At 30.2% G+C, this 25788-nt stretch overlaps 1 protein-coding gene across 2 annotated transcripts; it reads left to right on the plus strand.

The window, feature by feature from the left end:
- The first annotated feature begins 905 nt into the window (after nucleotides 1–905).
- LOC134681005 (vacuolar protein sorting-associated protein 33A-like) lies at nucleotides 906–25353 on the plus strand. Of its 2 annotated transcripts, XM_063540347.1 has the most exons (17): nucleotides 906–1021; nucleotides 5751–5816; nucleotides 6177–6304; nucleotides 7000–7084; nucleotides 7931–8035; nucleotides 10249–10365; nucleotides 10907–11081; nucleotides 13857–14047; nucleotides 15062–15152; nucleotides 15648–15722; nucleotides 16259–16338; nucleotides 18344–18430; nucleotides 19451–19582; nucleotides 20257–20425; nucleotides 20969–21091; nucleotides 21994–22103; nucleotides 23377–25353. In XM_063540347.1, exons 1-16 carry the CDS (start codon nucleotides 908–910, stop codon nucleotides 22095–22097), a joined length of 1842 nt encoding a protein of 613 aa, XP_063396417.1. In that variant the 5' UTR covers nucleotides 906–907; the 3' UTR covers nucleotides 22098–22103; nucleotides 23377–25353. The 2 variants fall into 2 exon arrangements, with proteins under 2 accessions (XP_063396417.1, XP_063396416.1); XM_063540346.1 differs by lacking the exon at nucleotides 21994–22103 and having other exon boundaries at nucleotides 23377–25348.
- Nucleotides 25354–25788: the final 435 nt, after the last annotated feature.

The raw sequence follows: 25788 nt of genomic DNA on the forward strand, positions 1-25788 counted from the left end.
ATAACACATATATAAAGGTATATAGGAATATCTTTTTTATGAGATGAGTGCCTGTGTCAAAGCTGTTAAAAAAGCCTTCACAACAATTCCGAGTGAAATTTCTACACAAATATATTTAAGCAAACATATGAAAAAATTGATGAAATTTCTACACAAATATATTTAAGCAAACATATGAAAAAATAGATAAAAAAAGTAATTTGTATTTATATAAAATTTTAAAGCAAAATTTAGAAATGAAAAATTACTTAAACTGTTTAAATCTTTTGTAAAGAGAACATATAACAAAAATGAGAGTTATAGCGACCATATGATTTAATGATAGAAAAAGGAAGACGTTTAACTGAAATACCTAGAGAAAAAAGAATATGCACATACTGTAGTACATTGGAGGATAATGCTAATTTTATTTTATACCGTAGAAAACAATCTAAACTAAGAAATAACTTTATAGGAAATGTAGTTAAACATATGCCAGATTTTATGTCCTGCTGACAACTTGAGAAAACTGCTGAGAAAATAAATTATCTTCTATGCCCATCAACCTCAAAAGAAGTAGAAAACTTATAGGTCTTTTTTAAACAGACTTTAGAACTGAGGATAGGGGACTCCAGATATATTTATATAAATATAGTTGTATATATATAGATTGTTTTGCTTTTTTGCTTTTTATGTCATTTTTTATTACTTATGTTTTCCATGGTTTTGTTTGTGAAATGCAATTTGTGTATGTTTATATTGTTTGTCAAAAACTTATTGTTTAGAGTTCATATGACAATAAATATTTAAATTTGAAGTGAATTGAATATAAAAAGTTCTAAAAATGATATCGGCGGAATAAGCGACTTGGGACGTTGCGTTCTTACATTAAAACCTTTCTGTTTGTGGTAATCACATTTATTCCATCATGGCTTCGACTGGAGGTTCTCATCTGTCAAGTGGGAAAATAAACCTGAGTTTATTGAGAGATTTTTACAGACGTGAGCTTTTAGAAGCTCTTGACAAATGTCTTGGCTCTAAGGCAAGCAGACTCATATTTAATATATATGTGGTTTATTCTAGTTATCCGCAATGGACACAATAGTAAGCTAAGGGGGCGGAAACCAAAATAAATTATTTGTTTACAGTTTGGCATCAGATATATACTACCATCCAAATAAGTCCAGCTAGTGGTTTTAATGGTTTAAGAAACTTATTTTTTAAGTTGGAGGCCTGGGTTTTGGTTGATCCCTAAGACTTTATAGACATGTGCTGTCTCATTTCTTTTTCTAGGAACCAAGGATTTGTATATATATATAGTTAACTATATAAATCCTTGTAGGAACTATAAATCCCCGAATGAGTAACCATCCCTCATTTGAGTTTTAGATAGTCTTTAGATCATAGATGCCCCACATAGTTAATAAGTGAGGTTATTAATGCCATTTAAAGTCAGGTGTCAAACAGTCATTTTCAGCTACTGTTAGCGTCAAATTGGTTGAAATTTTACCTTCATTCATCAAAATATCTTTATCGTGATTCCTCATGATCAGAGGTCTCAAATAATTATCGTTTCTGTCATTTATGGAAAAATAATCAAAAAATCATTTAGATTTTTTTATTGTCTAAAAGAAACTTAGTAACATTTGATCTTCATACACTAAAAATTACCTTTAACGTCATATGGCAAGAACTTTTGCTGTTATTTGTCATGAAGGTACCTACCCTAAATACAATCCTCATAATTGATGCGATATGGAAATAGACATATGTAAAATACAAATTTGCTAATATCTTAAACCAAAACATTCAGATTTTTTACTTAGATTACTTTTCGAAATAAAAAAAGTAATATTTTTTCTTGACTACTTTGCTCTAATGTTATGCTTAATTGTCTGTCCTTTGTGGTTGTCTTTTCTTGTCATGATGATAATTTTAATATGATATCATGGTCAATGAAAATATCATTTTGTTTGTGTTAAAATCTTCAAAATACTGCTACTTTACAAGCCTCCAGACAAGATATGAATTTTTTAAGGCCTTGCCAAATAATTTAACATCTTTCTTCAAATGATTTCTTAAATGTTGAAATAGTGAGATAGACAAATGATGAAAGGTTGAACTCTAGTTAAAATTAAATATTTATAGCAAACCACAGAAAAATTGTTACAGGCCAGTTTTTACCTCCCAAAAGTTGAGAATTTTAGAGAGTTTTCGTAAAATAAGATTTTAATGTACTTAAATACATACTTTGTTTTGAAGAGGGGAGATTATCCAAACCTTGAAAAGAAAATATAAATTTACAAACTTTCTTAAACACTAAAACAGGTAACAGGTACCCAGACAACATGAGTATGTTGGCCCAACATTGGCACAACGTATATCATTGCATTGGCCCATCGTTGTAGTTTAACGTTGGCCCAACGTATAAGTGCAAAGTGGGCCTATACGGTTATATGCAATACATAGAGCCAACGTTGGCCCATTGTATGAAAAACGAAATCCATGTTGGCACAACGTTGGACCAACGTAGAAACATCTTTTCTTATGTTGGCACTATGTTGGTCCAAGGTAGATATTTCTCATGTTTATGTTGGCAACACGTTGGTCTATTGTTTCAACCAAATTACAATGGATGCTGCATGAGGAGCTGGATATGATAAATACTCCGGAGCGCATTTGATCTTTTTTTGTGTTCCAAACTGCCAAAGTTTAAGGTAGCAATTCTGTATTTTTGTATTACCCATTGTTGTTACTGTCCTTGTTTTTTTCATGAACTTTGCCTCTTTAATTTTATTTATTGTGTGACGCTAAGATATTTCTTTGGCAATGTTTGATGGATCGACCAGATAAACTCTTTGTCATTTTGGTGTCTTGTAAAGAGTTGTCTCATTAGCAATCATACCACATCTTCTTTTTTCCTATCAATTTCATTTATTTCTTTAACAGAACAAACGACGTATGGCTTATGGTTAGGCGATCATACAAATAGTGTTTTTTTTTTGAGACGTAACTTTAGTTGTATTGGTTCTAGATCCTGAATGAAAATTAAATAATTCAGAAGATGAAACTTTATTTATTTTAAATTTGATATCATTGGTCGTCACCACGAGTAGTGTCCTCCTCAATTTGAACTTCAACAGTGTCATTATTATTTATATATGTTATTCTTTTTTTTTTCCCTTCTTTGTTTCTTGCCACCTTCTCTGTCAAGGCTTAATTAAGCGCCGCCAATCTTTAGCTGCATCATCTATCTCCTTATCCGAAGACTCTTTACAGCTATGTTTTTTTTCTAACCGAATCTGTAATAAAGTTATAAGTAAACTTGAATTGCGTTTTTTCCTAATGCATGCGTGCGTAATCTCCCTTATAGATATGTAATATAAATTAATGTATATTCTAAATAGTTTAAACACTATTTAATACAAAATAAAATCTTAAATAACCATTTTTTTATATATATATATATATGTTATTTGTCTAATGGTCAGAAATTCATTAGTATTAGAAGGATTTGTGGGTGTAACAAACCTTTATTATTATTATTTCAGAATTCGGTATCATACTTTATATATTAGTAATATACATGATATATAAAGAATAATTTAAATGTGTATTAATGAACAATTATATATTTGATATATAAAAACACTGTTACACATGCAAGTGTGTATATGATCAGGTTTCACAAATATATCGTATCTGTTTGCATGCGATTTTGAAATACAATAAAACTAACAAATTCATTTATATTTTAATAAAGTAGAAATCATTATTATACCACATTTTTGAAACATTATGGAATAAGGAACATCTTAAGACAATTTTATTTCATTAACTTCAGTAATGATCATACATGTTGTGGTTATAGATTTTAGAAAAAAATGTTAAAATATTGGTAATTTACAATTTGTTTGAAGATACTAACGTTCAGTGGCAAATATTTCATGATAATTAATAAGTTTGAAATGATTTAAAATCTAGAAAATATTTCGCCCAAAACGTATAAACTTCAAGATCTGCATAACATGTATAATAAAATGATAGAAATTAATGTATGTTTTGATTTTTAACAACATCCCTCAGATTAAAAAATCATATTGTATTTGTCATTGTGAATCGTATATATTTTTATATATAAGATTTTTTAAAGTTACAACTTACATGTTACTATCTTTCTCTTTGAATCTCAGATGACATGATTTTCTCTTTTCGTTTTCCTCGTATCACTGCTTTCTTACAAATACACAACAGGAAATAATCACAAAAGTGACCATCCCATTACATTCAGATTTCCTATAAACTTAATTACCATAGCAACTATCTTTGAAATTTGTCGAACATATGGTCAACCTTATCAGAATGGGCTTGATAAACAGACTGGCTGTATCAAATATCACTCTGCATATAATTGCTATTATTATGTTTCACAAAGTTTAATGAATAAAGTTATTATAAATAATGATTGTAATAAATTTTAATTTTTAACCAGGCACTCTATGTTTACGGTATACATTTTTTTTTATTACAGTAATGATATTCCAGTATAAATTTTACCTGACTTATGTATAGAGTATAATATGTTTCACGCAACGTTGGGCCGGCATTGGCCCAACATAAGAGTTGTAAATGTAATTTCAGTCTGCTGCAATCGAAATTATCCGCCTCCCAAGAGAAATAAAGCGTAAAATATTATATAATCAATTCTATTAACAAAATTTCATATCGGCCCTATGTTGCTATTAACATAATGCCAACATTTGCCCGATTATTTATAACCAACATGAGATAATAATATGAATTTACAACAACAGACCAACGTTGGGCCAATGTTGCGCAGCCAACACCAACGTGCGACCAATGCACCGACAATTTGCCAATGTTGGGCCAATGTTGTGCAGCCAACATAAACTTGCGACCACGGACCGACAATTTGCCAACATCGGACCAATGTTGTGAAGCCAACACCAACGGTCAACCAACGGGCCGAGCATTTACCAACGTTGGACCACTGTTAGTCTGCTGACTGGGTATATGTTGAAGGCCGTACATTGACCTATAATGGTTTACTTTTATAAATTGTTATTTGGATGGAGAGTTGTCTCATTGGCACTCATACCACATCTTCCTATATCTATATATTCAAGTAATAACATACATCTGACATCTTCAAGTAATTAAAAATTATTTGTATAGGACTTAAGTGTAACCCCTCACTGATTGTACACATGTACATATTTTATTATGATATTAATTTAGAAAGCTTAGATTGTTTTTAAAAAGGATCTGATTCTGATAAAGTCCAAAAACAGAATATTGTCTGTTTCAGAAAACTAATCAATACCCTTCAGGCATGGCCAGGGAGACAAAAAGAATATAACATGGTAGATCATCTATACATGTTTAGGTACATGTACATGTAGGAAAATTATTATATTTTTTTCCAAATAACTATAAGTTTGTATACTGATATTTTACACAACAAAATTTGACTTCTTGTAATTCCATCATAAAAAAAATTTGAGCGCAATTATTGTACTCAGACTCAGTTAAGATACTGGATTAGTGTTTCAAACACATTTTTTTTGCAGTGAGCACTTGTAATGTTGAAACAATATAAATTACTACTACAGTTCCTTTGTAGTTTTTACATGTACATGTATACTTCAATGGAATTGTAGCAGGTATTCGATTTAAATTGACTCTTGGTACAAGAAAAGGAAGTACATGTATGTCTAGGATTTATTTAATATCAGTGATTTATTTTTCAGGCATTAGTATGGGATAATGATTTGACTGGACCTTTTGGTTTAATAGCAGAATACTCTTTATTGAAGGTAAATAATACACAGAATTTAGGTTGAGGAATTATTTATTTTATTTCCTTTGATTTTTTGATATTTCTATATGTATTTTAAAACGATGCACCTTATTTACAGTTAACAAATGTTAGTAACTTTAAGCCAACCTACTAGCAAGAAATAAAAGCATTGAAAAGATAAATGTGAAACAATTCAAATGAGAAAACCAAAAGCCAGATTTATCATGTTTATGTACAAAACAATAAATGGTAAGCAAAAATTATAAACAGCAACAAATAACAAGCATTAATCTTATTGTTCTGCAAAATATCTATTATAATACAATTTTTTTTTTTTTACAATTTCAATATATATTTTTTATGTATCTATCAATAGGAACATGAAGTTGAGAAGATGTTTCCACTGCAGACTTCTGGTCTCCCACCAAGTAATGTACAGAATATTATATTTATAGCCAGACCAAGACTGAAACTCATGGATCTTATAGCACAGAACCTATTACAGTCAGTATAAGAATAAGAAGATGTGGTATGATTTCCAATGAGACAATTATCCTCCAGACGAAGATAAAGCAATTATAAATCACTGTACAGCCTTCAACAATAAGGAAAACTATACTGCATTGTTAGCTATAAAAAGCCTCAAAATCACAAATGTAAACAATGCAAACAAGAAAACTAAAGGTCTTATTTGTTTATTAAACAACAATTGAAAAAACAAATATGATATATAGCTACAAACTAAAACCACTGAATAGTTTGTATTTTAATGCCTAATTATATTTTTATCCAATTTCTCAGTCCATCGAACATGGAAAATGATGGTGCGAGTGGGGCATCCGTGTACTTTGGACACATTCTTCTTTTCATGTGTTCTAGCATGTTAAAAATCTTACTTATGGTGTTGCTCTGGTACAAAGTCTACCTAATAGTTTTTATACTACAATTTGTACCTAGAGATGTAGGATATTTTGTTTACAAAGGATATGATGGGAAGCTCATTCAGGCTACATTTTAATATTGCCTGATCTATTTTTAAGCTCTATTTTCATTATTGAATGTGTATGATGAAAGATTTTTTTTTACATGTACTTGTAGTTATATATAAACTACATTTTGATAGTTCAAACTTCAAAACTTTTGCAGTGAATACTTAAAATTATAAATGAATGAAATTTGTATGCATTTTTTATTTACAGGGAAGAACAGAAAGGTGGATTCAGGAAAGAATATCACATCATATTTGTCCCAAGAAAAAGCCTTCTTTGTGAGAAAAGATTAAAGGTATGAATTATTTAGCTCAGCTAGACCAATTTACTATAAAAAAAGTTTTTGCAAGACTCTCAGCATGTTTTTCACAAGAATATGCAATTAAGATGGATGTTGTAGGGTAGGCAGGGACTTCTTATATACCCCCTACAACCAACATCCCAAGTAATATTGCCTAATCAAATACACACAGAACTATTTATGACCCATAGTTAGTGTACAAATTTGTAATGTGCAATTACAAACAAATGCTGTTTTCAAATTGAAAAAAAGGAGAGATAAACAAAGCAAAAAGACAATCAAAAGAACTAAGAACAACTGTGCATGAATCCTTTTAAAACATGGAGACTTTCTGACCAGTGTTATAAGGGGAATAAGTAGCTATTTCACATGTGTTTCTCACTTTTTTCATGATTAGATAAAGTTATGAAAATATTCATTTGCCCAACTTTGAAATTTACAAAGGATAAATAGCAGGGATAACAAAGTGCACAAAAAAAACTGCAGGCTAGGTTTAGCCGAAGAAATTTTGTGAAAACCACTGAAAGATACTGTAAATGGTTTAACAGAACTGATGTTAAAATTATTGTGACAATATACTTGATAATTAGTCACAGAAATGAGGAAAGAATGTATAGGACAATGAAATATTTAGATTTGACTGAGGTATTTTATATCACTTTGTTTGTATTTTCACCCAACTGAACTCAGAATTAGATTTCTAGTTTTGAATCCACAAGGCAAATTTAAGCAAATGTATATTTGTGAATTTTTTTGTGTGGAAAACAATTTTAATTGAGTTTTATATTGCTTTATATATACATTACTACTTTTATTTTTTATTTTATTTTTGTTTTTTAGGATTTAGGTGTATACGGTACCCTAGCAAATATTGAAGAATTTAGTCTGAGTTTAATTCCTTTTGATTATGACCTGATGTCAATGGAAATGGATAATTCTTTTAAGGTAACCAATTTTGGAGTATCAATGTTAAACATTTGTGTAAAGAAATATCTGAAAATGGCTGCCAATGAGATAACTTTCAAACAGAGTTCAGATGACCAGAAAGTACGCAATTATATGTCACCATACTGCTTTAACAAAGAGAAAAAAACATGCTGTTTTTGTAGTTTGTATTTTAATATTTTGTATTGTTTTCCAAGATATAAGTTAATTGGTTGATTTACAATACATTACTTTATAAATAGTCCATTTCTTCATATTTGATCTCATTTTACACACACTAGTAACATTATAAGGTAAAAATATATTATGTTTAAGTTCATGTAAATTGATTGGTTACTCTTGTTATTAAAACATAACCAGATTGAAGTAAATTCAGAAATTTTTGCTTGTTTTTGTTATTATGAAAATTTGAAGGAGATGATGTAAAAATAAAACATATATGAGACAATATCTGAAAAAGTCGATTTTCCATGTCCCCAACTTCACCAGCAATTATTTTTTTATTCAACCATCTTTTTTGAAAATTTCAAGTTTCAGTATAAACTACATTATATAATGCATTAACCCCTGACAATTAAACACTCATTCCTCATTCTTATATTTCTTCCAATAAAATATTGTAATTTAAATGTTCACCCCCCCCCCCCCCCCCCCCCCCCCTAAAATCATGTTGTCCCCTGTGTTTTTTGGAAAACTAAATCATTCAAATAATATCCAAATTAATTAAACAGGCGTCCGATTCTCACATATATGATAAATTATATAATAAACTTGCCCTTTATTTGTCTTTTTATATTACAACTATAGCATGTAATAAAATTTTGCAAATTTTAAGACAAAAAAAATTTGTCCCCAGAGGTGATTTCCCTCCTGTTACCACTGAGTTTTTTTTACCTGTGGAAACGTTTACAAGACCAATAGTTATTTTCCCATTATGTATTGTGAAGAGCATCATTTCCTGAATGCATTAGTACAAAAAATAGTTGAAAAGGCGGCCAGGTTTGAACATTCAAGCCCATCCAAGGTAAGAATTTATAGAAAAATACTTATTGGTGTTCCATCCTATTATAGCCTTTTCTTCCACTTTCTGAGAATGTTTTTAAGTGTGCACCACAATATTAAGTGTGTTTTTATATCATCTTTTTAAAAGTTATAGGACACAGGAAATACACTTACATTTAATGTGATAAAAAGGACAAAAACTATCGCGTAATTCCTTTCTGTTACGTTCTGTCATGTTACCTGATAAAAAGTAACAGCATAACCATCATTAGTAACAGGAAGGATATCCAAGACATTTTCACTGAAGAATCGAAGAGTTAATCTACTTTATGTCAACCATTTCATTTAATATATTAAGTTATCACGACCATATCAAATAAATTTCAGAATAATATACAGTATATTGAATAACAAAATAGGTTTTTTGCTTTGATAACAGCAGAGAACATTGTGCAATTTAAGTATAGTAGATAGTAACAGAAAGGAATTTATTTTAGAATTTTTCATTACCTAGGCAGATTTTTCATCTTGCAAATACAGTTTCAAAGACTAAATGACATTGTTTCCTGTTATCTTCCAATTGTGACCAATCCAAAATGATGTATTTTTCTAAAACTTTAAAATAAAGCAGAAAAATCCTTTCTGTTACCAACTCTGTCCTGTTACCGTTGTCCTGTTACTCAAGATTCTTTCATGTTACCGACATACCGAACTATATTTAAGTATATTTCTAAACCTTTTGTATTGCAAATGTTAAAATCAATAATTGGCATTTGATAAACTATTGCAGGATATACTAGTAAACCACAAATAATGTCTTAAACTTATTCCTTATTCCCATTAGAAACTTTTTAAAATTGATTCCCTTTGGTAACAGGAAAGAACTGGTTTTTTTTGTACCATTTTTTAAATTGCCATTGTTTACAGACAACAGTTCCTAGATCCCAAATGTGTTTTCTTCAATTTGTGCTATTGAAATACCGGGTTTAAAAATATTTGTTTTGTTTTTTTCTTATTGCCAAAAAATCGACTTTTTCAGATATTGTCTCATATTTTAAGTTATGATAGCACTACCGTACTTGCATGCCAAATTTCCTTAACCACAATAAAAGATTTTACATTTTTATCCATTTTCAACAATCAGAGTATATAAATATAATGCACTCACATTTCTGCAACTACAGACTAAATTGACTTCTTTTGATTTATAGGAATGTTACCTTGAGAATGATTTTACCAGCATGCATTATGCTGCTCAGTCCCTGATGACACTACAGACACTATATGGTGTTATACCTAATATTTGTGGGAAAGGTGACTGTGCTAAGGTATTTTGAGTAGATATATAATTTTTGTGAAGTGTTGACTTTCTTCCTTTTCATGCTATATAAAGAAGGGTGAAAAGTTTGATAACCCAAACAAATTTTGAATCATCCCTTTCAGCTACAGTGGAATGTTTTTTTACTTAGTAAGGGGGAATAACTGTTCATGTTCCAAGTAATGTCTGATAATATGTTTATGCAGTTATTCCTTCAACACTGTAATTCAAAAAGATTATCAAAATGTGTATGCCCCCATGCCCCTCACAACAAAATGTTGAGGACATATTACTTTATCTTTGTCTGTCCATCCAGTTGCAAATGTTTTTGTTTCCACACTCTTGCTTAAGTTTGTCGTACCCAAATTTTTAAAAACTCATATACAATGCTAAAACTACAACTTGAAAACAGAATTTCGAAATAGGATTGTGAATTATTTACTGTTTTAAAGTTATGCCCCTTTTTAACTTTGAAAATTGACATATGTGTCCCCTGACACATTATTTTTTCATTAGTTAAAGCTAACTTTTTATCAATTTATTAATTACAGCAAGTTGTAGACATGATGTTGAGAATGAGACGAGAACTTTGTGGACAGGAACCCAACATAACACCACAGATAGATCATCTATTGATTCTAGATCGTAATGTTGACCTCCTGACCCCTTTGTTGTCACAGTTGACATATGAAGGACTAATTGATGAAATATTTGATATAAATAATAGTAAGTATCATTTTAACAGCCTGTTCCTTTTCTACCAGATCTTTGTTTGGGGTCATTTTCTGAGTATCATTAAATATTTTAACAGCCTGTTCCTTTTCTTCCAGATCATTGTTTGTGGTCATTTTCTGTTTTTGATCAAATATTTTAACAGCCTGTTCCTTTTCTACCAGATCATTGTTTGGAGTCATTTTCTGTGTATCATAAAATATTTAAACAGCCTGTTCCTTTTCTACCAGATCATTGTTTGAGGTCATTTTCTGTGTATCATAAAATATTTTAACAGCCTGTTCCTTTTCTACCAGATCATTGTTTGTGGTCATTTTCTGTTTATGATCAAATATTTTAACAGCCTGTTCCTTTTCTACCAGATCATTGTTTGAGGTCATTTTCTGTGTATCATAAAATATTTTAACAGCCTGTTCCTTTTCTACCAGATCTTTGTTTGGGGTCATTTTCTGTGTATCATTAAATATTTTAACAGCCTGTTCCTTTTCTACCAGATCATTGTTTGGGGTCATTTTCTGTGTATCATTAAATATTTTAACAGCCTGTTCCTTTTCTACCAGATCATTGTTTGGGGTCATTTTCTGTGTATCATTAAATATTTTAACAGCCTGTTCCTTTTCTACCAGATCATTGTTTGGAGTCATTTTCTGTGTATCATTAAATATTTTAACAGCCTGTTCCTTTTCTACCAGATCATTGTTTGAGGTCATTTTCTGTGTATCATAAAATATTTTAACAGCCTGTTCCTTTTCTACCAGATCATTGTTTGAAGTAATTTTCTGTGTATCATTAAATATTTTAACAGCCTGTTCCTTTTCTACCAGATCTTTGTTTGGGGTCATTTTCTGTGTATCATTAAATATTTTAACAGCCTGTTCCTTTTCTACCAGATCATTGTTTGGGGTCATTTTCTGTGTATCATTAAATATTTTAACAGCCTGTTCCTTTTCTACCAGATCATTGTTTGAGGTCATTTTCTGTGTATCATAAAATATTTTAACAGCCTGTTCCTTTTCTACCAGATCATTGCAATTGTTTGAAGTAATTTTCTGTGTATCATTAAATATTTTAACAGCCTGTTCCTTTTCTACCAGATCATTGTTTGAAGTAATTTTCTGTGTATCATTAAATATTTTAACAGCCTGTTCCTTTTCTACCAGATCATTGTTTGTGGTCATTTTCTGTTTATGATCAAATATTTTAACAGCCTGTTCCTTTTCTACCAGATCATTGTTTGGAGTCATTTTCTGTGTATCATAAAATATTTTAACAGCCTGTTCCTTTTCTACCAGATCATTGTTTGGGGTCATTTTCTGTGTATCATTAAATATTTTAACAGCCTGTTCCTTTTCTACCAGATCATTGTTTGGGGTCATTTTCTGTGTATCATTAAATATTTTAACAGCCTGTTCCTTTTCTACCAGATCATTGTTTGGAGTCATTTTCTGTGTATCATAAAATATTTTAACAGCCTGTTCCTTTTCTACCAGATCATTGTTTGGGGTCATTTTCTGTGTATCATTAAATATTTTAACAGCCTGTTCCTTTTCTACCAGATCATTGTTTGGGGTCATTTTCTGTGTATCATTAAATATTTTAACAGCCTGTTCCTTTTCTACCAGATCATTGTTTGGAGTCATTTTCTGTGTATCATAAAATATTTTAACAGCCTGTTCCTTTTCTACCAGATCATTGTTTGGGGTCATTTTCTGTGTATCATTAAATATTTTAACAGCCTGTTCCTTTTCTACCAGATCATTGTTTGGGGTCATTTTCTGTGTATCATTAAATATTTTAACAGCCTGTTCCTTTTCTACCAGATCATTGTTTGGAGTCATTTTCTGTGTATCATAAAATATTTTAACAGCCTGTTCCTTTTCTACCAGATCATTGTTTGGGGTCATTTTCTGTGTATCATAAAATATTTTAACAGCCTGTTCCTTTTCTACCAGATCATTGTTTGGAGTCATTTTCTGTGTATCATAAAATATTTTAACAGCCTGTTCCTTTTCTACCAGATCATTGTTTGGAGTCATTTTCTGTGTATCATAAAATATTTTAACAGCCTGTTCCTTTTCTACCAGATCATTGTTTGGGGTCATTTTCTGTGTTTCATTAAATATTTTAACAGCCTGTTCCTTTTCTACCAGATCATTGTTTGGGGTCATTTTCTGTGTTTCATAAACTTTTACACGATATAAAAAATATTCAATTTACATTTTACAAGTGGTACATTAAAACAGTTATATCAGTTATGTGTTTGAGAATTGATAACATTGATTTGGAATTAGACAGCTTCAGTTATTCATTTTACTGGCTGCACTCCATGTTGCCAGTACAAAGTTATTTGCAACCTTCAAATAATTAATTGATATTGGAAACCTTTCAATCATAGTATTGTTAGGAGCCTCTGGCCTTTGTTAGTCTTGTATGATTTTAAATTTTAGTTTCTTGTGTATAATTCGGAGATTAGTATGAAGTCCATTATCACTGTACTATTATGCATATTTTAGGGGCCAGCTGAAGGACACCTACAGGTGCGGGAATTCTCGCTACATTGAAGACCCATTGGTTGCCTTCGGCTGTTGTTTGCTCTATGGTCGGGTGGTTGTCGCTTTGACATATTCACCATTTCCTTTCTCAATTTTATTATTCCATGAAATACTGAATCATTTTAGGTTTTTAATAGATTTTAAGTAAAAATGTTGTGATATTTGTTGTAGACTATGAACAATCTCGTAAAACTCTTATTTTATTTTTAAATTGTAGCAAGTGTTAAACTACCGCCTGAAAAATTTCAGTCAGGACAAGGAGAAGAAACCAAAGGTGTTCCAACAGAACCAAAGAAAGTCATTCTGAACTCTTCTGATGTATTGTATGCTGACTTAAGAGATAAGAATTTTAATGCTGTCGGTAGTATTGTCAGCAAGAAGGCTAAAACAATAACAGCTGAATTTGATGTAAGTAAAAAGAATGGTGCTTGTGTTGTTAGGAAAGAAAAGGCTTATGTGGATGATAGACCCAGGCAGTAGGGCAACATCTACAAATAACTTCAGCCTATTATCTCTATATATAGTATGCTTATTCAACATTTGTGTGGTCAAAAAAAGAAAGTGCAGTTGGTTTTAAGTTAATGATATTGCTAGGGCCCAGGAGGTCATGGTTTTTCTGTTGCTACACCAGATTCATCCAAGAATAAAACTAAATGATTTGATGGATGAAGGAATTTCAGTTGACAAATATATATGCATGTTGAAGAATATAATAATTTCTGATGAATATAAACCCTGCTTTATTCTAGTCAGATACTCTCAGAAAGATTTTTGGAGTACTGTGGATTCTGTTATTTTCGTGGGTACCAATTTTCGTGGTTTCAGAAAACCTTGCATAATTGTTGATATTTAATTTCGTGGTTTTCGTAAAGTATACATACATTCTTTAAGAAAATTTGTAATTCGTTGAATATTGAAATTCGTGGTTCCCCTGTAGCCACAAAAGCCTTGAAAATTGGTATCCAACGAATATTAATGAATCCACAGTACTTGTTTACATGGTAATGGTACGTACACAGGAAGACATGTCACCTGATCCGGACTTTTTATTTTGACTTTGAGTTAATCAGGCTATGTTCTTTCTCTGAAATGCTGCATGGTACTGTATAGCGTTTTTTTCCTGGGTTGTAAATTTTCACTGGTAGAACAAATTGCCAAAATAAATTCCGCCAATTTAAAAGTGCACATGCAAATGTATAGATAAAAACATTGAATCCGCTAAGATAATAACCGCCAAATTATTTCGTATAACTTATTCAATGAAAATCTTGATATTTTACACCCGCGAAAATAACCCACTATACAGTATTTAGACAAGCAAGGCAATACACATTAAAAGTTAACACTTTTCTTCAAGGATTAATTGTTTAAAGCTAAGATTTATACATATTCATAAATGTTTATGTGTTTATCATTTTACAGGAACGACATTCTGCCAAGACAGTCAGTGATATGAAACAGTTTGTATCTAAACTTCCACATCTACAGCAAGTCAGAGCGTCATTATCAATACGTAAGTGTAATGTATTGCCCACTGAAAATGATTCATTTATTACTGGTCAGGTATTAATGCAATTGTATTCCAGTCAAAAACAAGGCAGCTCATACACAACACTGAATTTCTGGTAATTTATGACTTTCATTGGAAATATTGATATTTGTATATTTTCTTTGTGGAAATAAATATTTGAGTGGCTCAAAAGTAATCATGAATAAGATTTTAGCATTTCATTCTGTCAAGGTATATATAACAAGCCAAACTGATTTCAAAGTGAGAATGGTGGGTTGATGCAGAAAAGTCTACAAAATACTGTTTTCATGACACATTTTCTAGAAGGTAAAATATTTAACATAAAAAACTTGAAGATTAAAAGGTTTAAGAGACCAACCAAAACCGCACATATACTGTCAACTTTGTTATATTTGTTAAGTAAATAAATGACAGAAAATAGTTCATTTTTACCAAAATAAAACCAACACTCATAAATTCTTATATTGTTTCTAATAGACACATCAATAGCAGAATTAGTCAAAGAATATACAGATACAGACGAATTTATAGATTGTTTGAGATGTCAACAAGGTATGTAGCAAATAAGCTGTAAGAAAAATATAAACTAATTCTAAATAGGAAATGTGTGTCATTCATTCATTGTGTTTTCATATCCATTGACCATCAACTTTCTATTTAACAAAATACTCTTATATTCTTACACATAATTTCAATTTATGAAATTAATGTGGTATTTTCTCAAGAAGAACAAATGGGAGTTTCCTAAAATTTTGTATCAAACTACAAGTTATCATGTTATTCTGTGGGATGGGTTTTCACATCCATCATTCATCAACTTCCTGCTTATGGAATACTTAATGCAAGAGTGTCATTATTGATCAACTTTCTCAAGGTAAATCTAATCTAAATAAAAAACACATAGAGAAGAGATACCTTGATCAGGAAAGAAACTTACGGCAGTATGAATTGCTATACAATTAAATCAGTCAAACTGCAAAATAAATAAACAGTAGTATAAATGATGATCCAGGTGAGAAATGTTTAATATGAAAGATTTTATCAATGTTTTATTCAATGGGAGTTATATTTGATGTGAATGTTTACAGAATTTATAAACAGTATAGAGACAGATAAAGTTCACACTTACATAGAAGATTGTATGGGAAAACAGGAACCAATAAATAAGGTGAGCAGAACATTTTCCATGTATTCATATGAATGGAAAACTGATTTTTTTAAATAACTTTGCACATTTTATATAATTAATGCATGCACTGGTTTTGTGTTAAAAATATTGTAGGTCCATCATTTTCTTATCAAATAAAACTCATAAAATTATTTTTACAATATAAACATGAGTGAAAATAACATATTTTAAGAAGATAATTTTGAAAAATTATCTATAGTATTGAAAATTGTTTAATATTACTTATTGTTTACCATGTGTGTATGATTGCCTGTGCCTGAAATAGTTACAGGTTTTCAAATGAAAGTATGATTTGTCTATTTGTTCTAAGCAAAAATATGGATTGCAGCATATATGATTGATATTTATACAAAAAGGCAAGTTTTTTTTCTGTTTCCATTTGTTTGTAGAGTGGGGTGCTCATTTTCGCCACATCTTTCCATGTTTTCTACAGTTTATGGTCAGGTCTAAATGTTTTTGAAGTATACTGATATTTCTATATGAAGATAACTTCAAATGCAAAATATTCTTTTTTATCAAATGAATTGCATTATAGATGAATAGCAGACATTTCAAAGGTGTAATGAATTCTAAATTAGGGCATTCAGTCAAATATTTACTTAGAAAAACTTCTTTGAAATCATGCTTTTTATTCAGGAAATTGTCCGAAAATCGTTGTCCGTTTTTCGGTCATTTTCGGTAGGAGCCGCAATTTTGTCTCAGTTTAAAAAAATATCATATTTGTTATAAAAATATAATTTACCGGTACATTTCTTCCATTTCAGCCATCCTTTGAAGTTTTTACACCTCAAAATCCTAAAACAGCGAAATGGTGTCCCCGGCGAAAATGAGCACCCCACACTACCTATTGAAAATAGAAAAATACATGTATATATTTGTTTTCTGTATATAAATGTCTAAGAATATAACTAAAACACACTAATTGATACATTAAAAAGTTCTATTAGATGTTAAATAGAAATACGCAATATTTCGCTAAACAAATTAGCTTCATCAGGCGTGTGCATCTCTCAAGGTAAAATCGGATGCATGACAGAAAAATATTTTTGTATCTTAATCTATACAAGATTTGAGGGACGGGTGTAACATATTAATTCGGTCATAAAATATGTTTGTAGCTACAACTACATGAAGTTGGAATAAAAGTTTAACACATTTATAGATGTTCGATTAATTGTATGAATTTTTATAAATTAATTTGTATGATTTCAAGATAACTATGGTTTTGATTTGCTTTGAAATCTTTTTTCGTCTCTCTCATTGAGTCCATCAGGTTCAAGAGTTCCTAACTGGTGCATCCAAAATCTCTCTCTTTTTTGTCTTCCTTGTGTATCCCAATTTTGATTTTTCTCAATGATTTGAAATGTGATGTTTTCAAAATCATGTCCTGCTCTTAAAAGGTGTCTTGTAATTGGGCAGATCCTTTCTTTTGTATAATATGACCGATGGTTATTTAGTCGGATGTTAAATGGGGTTTCTGTTTCACCAACATATTGTAATTTGCAAGTTCCACACGTTAGAACATAAATGCAATTTTGCGTTTTGCAATTTGATGTTATAAATATGTTGTAATTTTTCTTTGTGACTGTGCTGATGAACTGGGTTTCTATATTGGCGACTTTGCAGCACTTACAATTGCCCCTTCCACATTGTTTATAACCTCCGATTGTTGATATCTCCCGTTTAGATACTTTGGATGATACTAGAATATCTTTGAGGTTTTTTGGTCTGCGGTAAGCCATAACGGGAGGTGATGGAAAAATCTCGCTAAAGGAAGGATCATTTTCAATAAGACGCCAGTGTTTGTGGACAATTGATGAAATATTTGTCAGATGAGGATGAAAGCTAACAACAAACGGGATTTTATTTGTCTGGGCCGTCTTTTCTTTGTATTCAAGTAGGTTTGTTCGTTCTTTTTCGTTTGCTTTTCCGAAAGCTTTGTTTTCTGTATATATATATATGTTCCTATCTTATTTATTTTCAGGTTTTAAGATTAATATGTATCCAGTCTTATTGTAACAATGGATTAAAACCAAAAGTATTAGATTATTATAAAAGAGAAGTTTTACAGGTATGTACTAAAGATTAATAAAAAGAAATAGATATTCTTTGATGAGACAGCAATCCAACAACAAGCATAAGACAAAGAAAACTACTTCTTGATGTTAACATACAATCTTCATTAATAAATATCCCACAGACCTGACAACTTTTAAAATTATATTTTTGTTGTTCATATTGACATTTTGAGGGTCGAAACATTTGTAGCATTTGTGCATGTTGGTATTATTTTTCTTATATCTGTTTGCTTACAGTGAACTGGTGGTAAACTTATAATCCTTTCTTCTTTTATTTGATGATATGTGAACTGTTTTTAATTGTGCAGAACAAAAAAGAGGAACACTAGCAAGATTTGTCTGGTATACATAAGAATAAAACGCTAACTGGAAAAATAAAGAGATGTGGTATGATTGCAAGTAGGACAACTATCCTCCTTTAAAAAATAGAAGTGGAAACCATTTGAGTAACAATGGATGACAGAAATTTAAGGAGGAACCCAACACTCTCACTAAAATTAATTTGGTTTTGACAAAATATTTACTTTGACCCTTTAACAAGTATATACAAATTTTGAAAATTTTGAACCAACCGTTTTGTCAGAAATATTACACTGGTTATATAGCAGTTTGATAAACAACAATTTTGATCATTGAGAAGCTTAATATTCCCTTTACAACACAACATAATTAGAACATTTATCTGATTCCCTGTAGTGTTAGGTACCACCTTAAGTATTTTGAAAAAACTTTAAAAAAAATGAGAAATCAAATATTATTACAGTCAATCAGAATATATGATTTTGTGTCTTATTTTCTGTATAGACATGTTCCCAATATGGAAAACAAGAAGGGTTTGTTAACTGTTTGTTTTTGTAATTACATGCAGAAAGTGTGTTTGTTGAAAACTATGAATTTATATCTAAACAAATATGAATGTTTTCTATGAACTGGAAAATTTTATTTTATTGTCACTTGTTTATATATGCTTCTTGCTACATGTTTCTCTAACATAACTGATGATTTGGTTTTAGACATATGGCTTTGAACATATAATAACAATAATGAACCTAGAGAGAGCAGGATTTATACGTCTTTTTGGTAACAGAACATATCCTACCATAAAAAAGTCACTGAGATTAATCATGGAAGATGTTAATGAAATGGTTAGTATGAAAGCTTTTCAAATTTAGTAAATGAGTTAATCTAAGTAATGTTTTAAAATCTGTGCATGATTAATATATAGGTTGTTTAGGTATAGGAGGAAGTGATTTAATATTTTCTATGATTGCATTTTTTTTTAACACTGAAATTTAATTTTAAATGCAAAATTATTAGATGATAAGTTTTTCATAAATGAATATTTCTTTTTGTTCATGGCTCTGTTCTTGCTTGGTGTACAACAAGTTCTCTATATACCATGATATCGAAATTAGTTATTCCCCTTTTCTTGTTCATGAATGCATTGCTGGTATGTAAAATTTTTATAGATTTAATGATGTCTTGCTTTTAGCAGCAACATCGAATATTGTCAACCAACTCATTTTAAATTTACACAACTTTGATAAGAAGGAAAACACCACAAAAAGAAAATGGCCTTAACGCTTGCTGGAAGAGACTTAGTTAAAATTAAATATCCACACATTTAAATGGTTTGCTGTAACTCTTGCTGCCTCTTGTCAAAATATAGACTTACCTTTGTAATAAAAGATGAGAAATATTAGCCATTTAGACAATAACATGGTTTTCTGGAAGTTACAGAAAATAATGAAAAAAAGGTAATGGGATAAAAACTTTTTGTTAAAGTTCAAGTAATAAATTTTGTAAATTTTTGTTTCAGGTTCCCAATGATATTTCCTATGTATACAGTGGTTATGCTCCATTAAGTATTAGATTAGCCCAGTATTATGCCCGCCCTGGTTGGCGTAGTATAACAGAAGTTCTCAACCTATTACCTGGACCTACAGTGGAAGAAATACAACAAATACCTGTAGCTCTCAGGAAGAGAAGTAAGAGAATTTTAATGAGTTTTTAATAAATTGATTTTTACATGTCTTTTTTTTTTAGTTTGTTTGTTTCTTAATAAACATATAAGTGAAAAAAGGAATTTAAACTAGTAAATACATGTTGAAATAAGGGTTTTTCATGTGCTTTTGGCAAAGCTGTTTTTGAATCTATAAGGTCAATAGCTTTAAATAGAACATTTCACCTATTATGTGGGAACTGTTAAGAGTAACCTGCCTTGTATATGTAGTGTGTCTCAGACTTTTAATTGGAAAGAAAGAAAGAACAAATTTATTATAAGACATATGATGCTTTTATATAAAAAAGAAAATTTAGTATGATTGCCAAATGAGACAACTCTCCACAAGAGACCAAATGACACAGAAATTAACAACTATATGTCAATGTATGGCCATCAACAATGAGCAAAACCCATATAACAGTCAGATATAAAAGACATACATACAGTATACAGTGGAGTTAAACATGTTAAACTATATATTTATGCCAATTACAATTATGAGTATCTCTTAAAATTCTATTTGCAGGAAGTTCAATAGGATCTATAAATTCTACAGCAGCAGAACAAAAGATAACATTGGTGTTTTTCCTGGGAGGTGTGACATATGCTGAGATTGCTGCTCTCAGGTTTCTTGCCCAACAGGATGATGGTAAGACCTTTAAAAATGTCCATGTGGAATGTTTTCTCAGTTTTCTGCATGTATATATTGATCTTGCTTTATTTTATAGTTTAGTTGGTATTGCATGTTGTATTTTTTGTTTACCTTTAAGTTATTAACATTTATCATGTTTATGCTATTCTAACTTATTTTGAAGAAATATTATACTAAATGAATGCAATAGTAATGCATGTTTTGTATCTAGCAGGTATCAATTCAATTCAACTCACTATCTAAGGATATGCATCAATAGACAAGCACATTAAAATAGTCATATTGAACATATAAAGAATGTAATGCATTATATTTTATTTTTAAAAATATATTTGAGTTTAAATTGTCAATCATTTTACTGTTGATTCATTATTCTGTGGGACCCGAATTTTTGTTCATTGAGACCACTTTGTGTTTTCATGGATATTTGATTTTATAGTTTTCAAAAGTTTGCATATTTTCCTATTAAAAATTTATGCTTCATTCAGTATATAAAGTTATGGTTAAAATATACCCCTAAATGCTTTTTGGTGTCCCATGAATGCAAAGTAATGACTCTACAGTATGGAAAAGTAATAAATATATCTACTGTAAGGCTAATATTAATGCGAACTATGTGACTATGTGAGTTTTCCAATAATAAGAACTTGCATTTTGATAACTTTTTTTCTTAAATTGCAATAACTCCCATGCATGTCCATTTTTGAAAAATGGCAATAATTAATGCACAAAATGGTTTCTGAATTTACGTGATATGATAAGCTGCTTGTTTATGAATAACTGCTATAGCTATGGATGAATGAAAAAATAGTCTTACTTAATCATCTCAAGCAAGAGAATTGTTTGTAATATAATAGTATACGTATGAATGCATGTTAATTTGTTATGGTTTCTTTTAGGTGGTACAGACTATATCATAGCCTCTACTAAAATTCTCAACTGTAACACTCTAATGGACTTTGTTGTTGAACATACTAAGCCTGCTCGGTTGTTTGCATCTTAATCAAATGTAAAATGTTTTAATTTTTCATCCCAACACTTCCTCCCTCGCAATACCATCCTTGGACAATCATCAGATCTCACTGTAAAGCATCACTTGTACATTTTCATCCTTTGTTGGACTGCAATTGGATTTTTACATTATCTCAAGATTTTTTATTCAATTTTCAAACAAAAATTTGATCAAGTGTGCATACAGCAGTATAAGTTAAATTCGTTTTTATTTTGTGATTGAGATGTTTATTTGTAATTTATAAACAAATATTGCATATTAATTTTGTTGAAGAATGAAATATTTATCTTTAAAAGATTGGCAGTAAAAACTTTGAAATGAAGTGAGACTCCATATGGGCTATTCCATTAAAATGTATGTGGGAGGGTAGGAAAGACCTTTTAAAATATCTCTACAACCAAGAACCATTTGTGATAATAAGTTTTGCAGAATGGTAATAAATGCATACTGAAAAAAGACCAGTGACCCACATTCAATTATTAAACTTCACTTCCCTCCCACATATATTTTGATCGAATATCCTAAAAAGTCAAATTATATTTTCTTCATGTTCATATATCTATAGTACACATTAGACCAGCTAGTTAATAATGTTTTCACAATTGCTTGATATCACCAAATATCTATAGGTATTTATTTATATAGTATTATATGCGAGTGAGTGTCACATGATCTTGCAAAACCTGTTTTGTTGAAAGAATCAGAAATTATACATTATTGAAGATATGCTGGATTAATTTATTCTTAGAAATCAGGTTTTAGAAAGCAAGTACACAAGTTTTGAAATAAAGGATATGATATAGGAGAGATGTGATGGTATTTATCAATGGGACAGCAACCAAAGATAAACAAAATAAAAATACATTTGATAAATGTAGTATGTTTGGAATCCACTACTAATTGACATAACCTATGATGAAGGACATAATGACCTCTTTTATTTTACTGTTTAATGAAAAATTTAAATCACTTACAATCATATACTGGTAATTTGGGGAAATGATGTGTTTAAAGAAGCATAACAGCAACAAGAAACATTTGTTTGTACAGTAGCAATTGCCGAGTTTATTTATATTCTTATAATCTAACAGTTGTACAGTCCAGCTTAAAAATTGGATGTTGATAATATGATCTGTTGTGTTATCAAATAGTTTTGGTTATCTGCTTTATTCTTTTTTAGGTTTTATATGTATAGGAAAGACACATTATTAGTGTCAACACTTCTCCACAATATAACTGATTTTGATTTAGATTTTTTATGTTTTTTTAGGTGGTACAGACTATGTGATAGCAACAACATCTATTTTATCTGGTGAAACTTTATTGAATCAAGTATCAGTACCTTTGGAACCAGCCAAACTTAATCCATTCTGATTCCAGGTTTATTAACCTCAGCCTACAGTTATAGTGAATATTTCACTTGTTTGGAAATTTATGACAGCAACAACAGCTGTTTTATCTGGTGAAACATTATTGAATCAAGTATCAGTATCTTTGGAACCAGCCAAACTTAATCCATTCTGATACAAGAATTATTGATCCCTGAGCCTACAGTTAAAGTGAATATTTCAATTTTTGGCAATACAGACTTTATTATAGCTACAACATCTGTTTTATTCTGTAGTGTCATATCTGGACATTTAGAACGATTAGATTTAGTCCAGTCTTATATATAACATTAACTTATTTATTTATATACAATATTTTACTTTATTTCATACAAAAATATCAATTCCTTTCTTGACGTTGCTAGTACAGTTTAACTGAACAAATGATTTATTATACCCCCGCTTTAAAAAAGGGGGGTATGCTGTTTTACCTCTGTCTGTCCTTCCGTCAGTCAGTCCGTCCGTCCCATGAATATTTTTCGTCACATTTTTCTCAGGAACTACAATACAAGGATTTCTGAAATTTTGTTTCAGGGTTTATCTAAGTTAGCTATACCGTGTGATGCGTTTTCAGATTGATCACTTGACAACTTCCTGTTTACCTAACACTTGTATGATTTTACACATGATAGCCAAGTTGAAAATTTCCGTCACATTTTTCTCAGGAACTACAAGACAAGGATTTCTGAAATTTGGTTTCAGGATTTATATAAGTCAGTTATACCGTGTGATGCGTTTTCAGATTCATCACTTGACAACTTCCTGTTTACCGAACACTTGCATATTTTTACACTATTAATATTATCCACTTGCGGCGGGGTATCATCAGTGAGCAGTAGCTCGCTTTTTCACTTGTTGATTATGGAGTAAACTGTAATTGTGATGTGTTAAGATGCATACAATAGTGTTCAAATGTAGGGAGGAGACAAATGGAAACACTGGACCCCAAAAAAAACTCCTCTATGTTAAAAAAGATTGTCTTAATAGAAATACAGAGAAGCTGTGGTATCCATCCATGACACATAATTAGTACATGTAGAGCAAAAACACATAAAAAAGTAAAGGAACACGTTGATTTACATACACTCTAATTAAACTCTTCCCCTGAGGCCCCTAATCACTCTATTTTATTTCAGAGGTCTGAAAAAATAAACTGGAATTGATTTTAATGATTGTCAGTTGGTTTCTGTGTGCAGAAGAAATTTAAGATAATGTGTTGTTTTGTTGTCAACTATAGCCAAAAATGATTGATTAACAAAATGCCATCAACAAAATATTTTACATAACATCTTGATGATTGTAAAAGTAAAAAAGTCAGCCATGTAGTTGAGAAGAAAAATAAACTGAAGAAGGCCAAGGCCGATATTTTGAAAATTGGTTAATACTGCAATAATGTTTAGTATGTTCCCTATTGGAATTTTAAAACAAAAAAGTTTTAACTCATAAATAAAACATCTTGAAAAAAATCAAGAAAGTTTTTCTATTTTACCAGATTTTGTTAAGTATTGATATTCATTCTTGTTTATTGGTCTCTGATGGATAATTGTGACATATCCTTATACTCATATATAGCTAAATCATTGAACATGTAATTAATGTAAAAAAAGGCATGTGAAACACATAAAATGTGTCAAACTTTAAATGAATAAGTTAGGGTTAATGACATATGTATAGAATCAGATTTTATATTGCGATCTTTATAAATGACTTATGAACTATTTTTGTATGTATGTGTTTGCATGAGAATATTTTTATGAATGTTTGCATCTTTTGTTGACGTTAGTTTGTTATTATTTGATATGTTATTATGAGGTGCAATAAAATTAATATAAAAACTACAAATTCTATATTATCAACAGTCATTTGATATTTATACTGACCCATACTGTATGCCTAACATAATAATTGCAATGCCCAATTGGTCATGAGAGTTGTTGCCATCCCTAACTTGCTTGTCCATTGTTTAATTTTTAAGAGATCTTTACCTTTGAATCTACTAAACCAATTTTAACAAAATTTGGGATGAATGATCTTTGAGATATTACAGTAAAACGTATGTGGTTATTTTCCCAGTTAATCAACTAACATGGCTGCCATGGAAAGAAATGGATAATGTGGTTAAATTCCTTCAATTGTGTATCATATCTCAAAAACAAGGGTGATTGTCCTTTATGTAATATGGGTGTATAAACAATAGATAACATTAAAAGAAGAATTTTGACATATTTTAAAGTTTTTGCCTATCATCCTGAAAACATCAAAAAATATCAGCAATACAAGGTCTATAAAATTCT

Source organism: Mytilus trossulus, chromosome 8, assembly GCF_036588685.1.
Source record: "Mytilus trossulus isolate FHL-02 chromosome 8, PNRI_Mtr1.1.1.hap1, whole genome shotgun sequence".
In the NCBI taxonomy this organism is placed as follows: Eukaryota; Metazoa; Mollusca; class Bivalvia; order Mytilida; family Mytilidae; genus Mytilus; species Mytilus trossulus.